The sequence below is a fragment of the Rhineura floridana genome, chromosome 1 (assembly GCF_030035675.1).
Source record: "Rhineura floridana isolate rRhiFlo1 chromosome 1, rRhiFlo1.hap2, whole genome shotgun sequence".
Classification (NCBI taxonomy): Eukaryota; Metazoa; Chordata; class Lepidosauria; order Squamata; family Rhineuridae; genus Rhineura; species Rhineura floridana.
Window position 1 is genome coordinate 160,307,305 of NC_084480.1, and position 6,578 is coordinate 160,313,882.

Below are 6,578 nucleotides of genomic sequence, written 5' to 3' on the forward strand. Positions count from 1 at the left end.
CATAGATCACTGTTGTACTGGCAAGGTCACTTCTCACCTAACATCAGAGAAGTGAACAGGCAAGGTCCCAAGTTTTCTGTAGAGTAACGTGACATTTGAAAGATCAGGCACTTCATTTTATTTTTTTACAATAATTTTTATTCAAATTTTCATAAAACATACAAAACAAAATCATAAAACATTCAAAGACAAAAAACAAAACAAAACAAAAATGATTAAACAAAAAAATAAAATGTTGACTTCCCATTTGTCGCAGATCAAATCAGTTGTAGGTCTACAATATATAACAATCCTGTCTCTTAAATTATATTATAAAATCACTTTCCTCCAGTAGTTATCTTAATTAATCATCAAATCTCATAAACATTACTTTATTCTTTCCACAAAAAGTCAAAGAGAGGTTTCAATTCTTTAAGAAATATATCTATCAATTTTTCTCCAAATAAACATGTCGATTAATCCATCTCGTTAATAATAATAATAATCTTATTGTCATAACCATAGTCCAAATAAACATATCGATTAATCCATCTCATCAAAATCTGTTAGGTCCAATAATTTCAATAGCCATTATTCCATTATCCCTATTAATTCCATCTTCCATCTTCAATAGTCCTGTTAAGTCCAGTAATTTCAGTGTCCAATCTTCCATTATCAGTATTCCATAATAATCTTGCTGTCATAGCCATAGTCATATAATAAGAGTCTGATGGGAATTTCCTCTATCCCAAATATTTTCTTGCCATCAATTCTGAATAAGTTGCTGAAATATTGTTGTAAAGTCATATCTCTGTTCTTCTTTTTTACAAAATGCACTGGCTCATCTCTTGAGAGTTTTTCCATTGTCACATGGCTGCAGTTAATTCCATAGATTTTCTCTATATCAAGCTCCATCACGTCATTCCAGTCCAGAAGATTATCCAAGCCATTGATAACTTTATCTCTAATATCTTCATTAATTTCTTCAGAGATAACGTTAAATTCCAAACAGTAGATTTTATTTCTAATATCCATAAACTCCAGATCTTTTTCCAATTCCACATTTGTTCCAATCTCCAGGGCTTGTATCTTCCCTTTATTTTTTCTTTTCTCATCTCTGATCTCATTCTCCTCTCTCACAGGATCCCCTATTTCTTTAAGCTCCTGCGTCATTTTGCTCAGTTCAATTTTCAGCTCCTTACTGCTCTGTCGCAGGGTTTGTTTCGTTATCTCAATCTCATCCATTATTTTCTGAAACATAATTACTTCCAGATTCTCAGCCACTTTCTTGATTGCCATTTTTAAAACCACGAAAACAAAACAAAACAAAAATAAAGAAGAACCACTTCTTATTTCAGCAACAATTGGGTTAATATTCCAGGCTTGATGACATCACAGTATAAACAGAGCAGCCTGCCTTATCTCTCTATGTTCAAGAATACAAAACAAATTTAGTTCCCAGCATCAAAACAGTTAGTGGCGTCGTGAAGAAGCAGATTCGTCAAAATAAAATAGACCAAAAAGAGAATAGTCCCAGACAATATAATGTTCCTCGGAATAGAAATCCCTCTTCTGTTTATATCTTTAGAATGCACTTCCAGGACAGCTTTTTGCAATAGAAACAGAGATAAGCTGTTAATTTCGTGAATAACAGAGAAGAGTTATAGCTCACCCAGAAGTTCTTTAAAGCTGATTCATTTGACAAATCTCTTTTTGCTGCAACAATTTAAACCAAGTAAAAAAAATAATAGAAAGAAGGGTGCTTGCCTGTTAGTCCGTTTTCTCTTTGAAGAAAAGATAAACGTATCGCATTAATCAGATAGAGCTTGTTCGGAAGTCCGTCCGGCATTGCTAGCTGGACCTTTTCTCATAAATTAATGAAATCCAGTCCTCCCAACAAAAACAGGCTTTTGAGGTTGATCTCTACGTTTCTCCCTGCCTGGGAGAAATTTCATCAGTCAAAAAAAAAATGTTCTGACTGATTTATATCTGAATAAGCTTCTTTTGAGGCAGGAGCCCGTCTCAAAAGCAGGCACAAGCGAAGTCACCCTTCCCGGAAGTGAGATCAGGCACTTTAGAGTGATAAGTCTTAAGCAAATATTCCTTAAAACACACTGGTATCTAACTGTTTGAATCAGCAGCTGCATCTTGCTGTGAACAGTTGCAGCCACAGCATGAGACATCATAATTATTAATTTTTTACACAGAATTACACACACACACACACACACACACACTGAAATTGTCTGTAGTGAAGACAAGCACAAGGACCAGTGCAGGGCAACAATGGGAGCAGTGTGCCAAAATTAAATCCCTACTGTTTACTTTCACTACATGGGTGAACTGAATGTGTACAAACAATGGGCCACAACTCAGTGGAAAGCACACCTGCTTTGCGTGCACAAAGTACAAGAGTTCAATCTCTGCAGTAAGCCTCTTGTTCCACTTCAACAGGGTTTGTGTGGGAGAACTTCCCAGTGGACTGTGCTCTATGTTAATATGTGTGTGGGTGCACGCATGTGCGTATTTGTGGTGGTGAGAATGGAACCAGTGCTTTCCCCTGCATCCAGGTACTGCTGTTTGAGTTTTGGAGTCAAGGCACCAGATATTTTGGCCTAATCTTGGAAGGAAAACAATAAATGTCAAAAATTTGTGGAAAAGAACAACACTATTGCTCCTTTTCACTGTTTGTGCTCTCAGCAACAGTAATCAATATAAAGGTGATTACAAGGAGGCAGTGGCATATGGAGCGCTCTCACTCTTTAGTCAAGAGAGCACAGTGGGATGAGTTAGAAGGCATTTATGCCCACCCACCCCACAGGCAACTGTCTGCATCTTTCTTGAGAGGCCCAGCTCATGCTCTGAAAACTATTTCCCTCAAACCATACAATTGCCTTTAAAAGTTGAAATGAAAAGCACAAGTGTGAGATTTAATCTTTCCATGTTCTATTTTCTGAGCTTTTAGCAATGTTTCCTTCCAGAGCTCTCGTTGTAATTAGCAAAGCTGGAAAGGTGCATTCCACAGTTTCAGACAGGGTTACAGCCAGTCTCCAGTGCAAGCAACCAAAAATATTCTACATTCCGGCATCAGAGTTTCCTATTTATGAAGAGAAGCAACATCCTAGCCCAATCAAAGTTTGGAAAAAAAAAAACAGAATAGGAAGATGTTATCACTTAAGAAGGGGACGTTTGCTATAGGTCATGGAACTGTCCAGAAGTAGTTGATAATCTGAACACCAAAATAACCCAGCTAAGCACTATCAGAGGTCTAAGATTGGGAGCTGGGTACAATGGGGTGGGCTTCAGCCTCCGGAGGTCTATTGTTCCCTGAAACTGTACATGCATCATCTTCACATTTGCATGGAAGCAGAGAAATCTTCATGCCACCTTGTGGATCAAATCTCAACAGCCATTCTTGATCCTTAGTCCACGGCTGGGAGAGACATGCTCTAATCAGCTTGGTGATGTCTTGGCTATCTGAACCAGCATTCTCCCCTGCAACTGGATGCAGCCAACACTGGGCTGGGAAGTAGCGTTCAATCACTGAGAGATACTCTGCCTGTTCCCCAGCTTCTCCAGAGAACCTCATGGAAATAATAAGATGGCAGCCTACAGCAGATTCCATGGTGAGCTTCTGGCTGAAATGATTTGCAGTGTCCAGCAGCAACGCAACAAGCTGAGCTGCCATAGATGGGCTAGAACAGCTGCCCAAGTATTCCTCCAAGCCATCCAAAACCACTAGGGAGAGGGTGCCAGACAAGGTTTCATGTAGGGACGCCGCCAGCTGAAGCAGCTCCTGGAATGATGGAGGGTACAGGAAGTGGATTCTCTAGGGAGGAAAAAGAAAGAGCATTAATGACCTCAGGTGGCAGGAATGAATAAGGCCTTGATTTCTTCAGTCCAAAATGACACTGGGGTCAGGACAGCCCATGGTAAACCCAGGCTTTCCATAAATCATGGGAGATACTGGAGGATTGGTAAGTCCTTGGCTCCGAGTGATAAAAGGTGGTTTGGTGAGTTCATATCTTACATTTATCCTAGCCAGCACTTGACTATGTAGATTATTATTATTATTTATTGCATTTATATACCACCCCACAGCCGAAGCTCTCTGGGCTCTCTAGATGTGTGGAACAGTCATCAAGGATAGTTATTATCTAAGGAAATGCAACAAACTGTTGGCAGTCACAAACTTATTTCAAAATCAGTTTCCAGAGCAGCAGTATCATGAGGTTAAGAGTGTGTATTTATATCTATAGGTGTGATATATGTTCAACAGAGTCTAGTAAATATCCTATAAGCTGAGCAGAGGGGACACCTGTGGCTATGCAAATGTTGGACTCAAATAACATCTGCCCCAGCCAGAATGGCTAATAGTCAGGGATTGTTATTATTATTTATTCAGTTTATTTGTCACCTGATAAAAAACATTTTGAGGCAACTTTACACACAAGTAAAAACCATCACCACATTTAACAAGAAAACACCAATACCCCTCCCCCCCAAACAACACAGCAACAAGCACGGTAATAGCTTTCCCCCCTTTATAATGTTATTTATTATTTAGTTTAATTTTTGTAAATTGTATTGCTTTCATTGATGTATTTTTATACTTTTGTTTATTTTTCTTTGTAAGCCGCCTTGAGGACCTTTGGCCGAAAGGCAGGGTATAAATAAACTTAATAATAATAATAGTAGTAGTAGCATTCCCTCCAAGGCCTGGGAGCAGAGATATGCATTAAGACATTAAGAATTTGCCAGTGCATAGGGGAATTGAAAAAGGTGGCTCTGAAAACCATTTTTGAGTAACAAATTGAACATTTTGGGGTCCAAAAGCCAGTATGTTTAAGCTTTTCAACACACTCAAAACCACCAAAATCGGGGGCAGAGAATAGTGTAGCTCACCTCCATCAATTACAGAGTAGAAATACCAGAGTGGAAATTTCATTCATGATGGTGTTACCAGTAGCCCCAGAGCTTAAATGAGCTCAGTCCTGAAATATATGAGAAAACACCAGAGGAATCTACAAACATTTGTGTGGAATTTCCTCCTCAACACCAAGAAATCACACCAAGTGTCACTATAGCTGGGATTTGGGGGCTTCCAGGCAATTTTGACCACAGGCCCTTGCCTGTCTTAAGAAATGAACAACCGCACAGTCCGCCCTACACATTATCCAGTCTTCTCCAATACAGAATACCTGCTTATGACTAGCTCCACCTATCCTCTTTGCATGAACTAATGCCAGGAGCAGCCCAGTCACAGAGGCCAACACTGCAGGGTGGCTGCTGCAAATGTCTTGGAGAGACAACCGATGCCCATGCTTGTGGAGGAAATGCACTCAGAAAGGTAGCTTGGTATATTGCAGACAGGATGGTGTCCCCCTGCATCCCACAGCATATCGTCAAGAACCTTCTGCTTTCTGCTTTCCATCGGAGGTGCCCTGAAGCTCATACACAGCCTAGTGAGAAATGGAAGATTCTAGGGATGGCATCTGAGGGATCCGAGTCTGGCAATGCCTGGTGCTTTAGTCCTGGAGCCTGATGAACATGGGGGAGGAACCTACTACAAAAGCCCTCATCAATAAAAGGGAAAGTGGTCTGGGTTCTTCTGGGTTCCCTGGAAACCCAGCAAGCCTGAGGCCAGCGGCATTGGCACAGTTATTTAACGGAGGAAGAAGTTGTTAAGTGATAAACATTAAAAAAATTAAAATGAGAAAATAATCTTCTAGCCAATTCATATCATCTGCTATTGTTAATTATGCTGCTCTGCATTATCACAAGGCACGCCGGCAAGATTTTAATGTGCACACGGTAGCAAAAATCAACCCCCTCCCACCCAGAAGCATCTGGGTATTGCAGTGACCGTGCCCCCCTCCGCTCGCACCTGGATCGCTCCGGCTTCAGCTCTGGATGAGTCCCCGGCCGGCAGGCGCTCCAGAGGCCGTGGCGCCAGGAACAGCACCCGACCCGGAGAGGAGGAAGCGGCCACTAGCGCAGCGCGGAACAATAGTGCCGAACGGCCTGAACCAGCAGGCCCAATAAGCAGCCGCGGCCGTGGGCGAAGACCTGCCGGGACGGCGCCCAGAAGCAGCAGCAGCAACTGCCGCTCAGGCGTTACCGCGGACATAGCAGCAACAGGCAAGCGCGCTGCACGGCTGCCAATCAGAAGCCGCGGTCTCGGCGCCGAGGCCAATCGGTGACGCAGCAGATACGTCGCTTATTCATCTGGTTCATAAATACGGCAGCGAGGAATGTTTGAGTGAGCGAGGAGGAGCTGCGGTAGCCGCTTATTGGCCAATTGTAGCAATGTATTTACTGGCTGTTCATAAATGCGGAAGGAAGTCGGACTGAGGAAATCCAGGCCTTGAGATCGGATGGTGCTAGTGTTTATATACCTAATTCTCTGTCTAGAGAGGAGGCAGGAGGCCTGATCTTAACGACTGAAGCTCGCTGCCTTTTGTCACACAGGAAGGGGGCTTCAGAGGATCACGAGTGGTGGTGACTACGCAGATTAACGAATGCAGAGTGGGGTTGTTGCTGTTTTTAGTACGATAGCATTACTGCCTGCCCTTATTATTTATATTTATTATTAGAGT

General features: G+C 41.9%; 1 protein-coding gene across 1 annotated transcript; it reads right to left on the reverse strand.

The window, feature by feature from the left end:
- Positions 1-794: 794 nt before the first annotated feature.
- On the reverse strand, positions 795-6,199 carry SWSAP1 (SWIM-type zinc finger 7 associated protein 1). Its single transcript, XM_061582214.1, has 2 exons — positions 5,867-6,199; positions 795-3,808 (listed from the first exon to the last, which is right to left on the reverse strand). The coding sequence occupies exons 1-2, from the start codon at positions 6,107-6,109 to the stop codon at positions 3,248-3,250; spliced, it is 804 nt and encodes a 267-aa protein (XP_061438198.1). The 5' UTR covers positions 6,110-6,199; the 3' UTR covers positions 795-3,247.
- Positions 6,200-6,578: the final 379 nt, after the last annotated feature.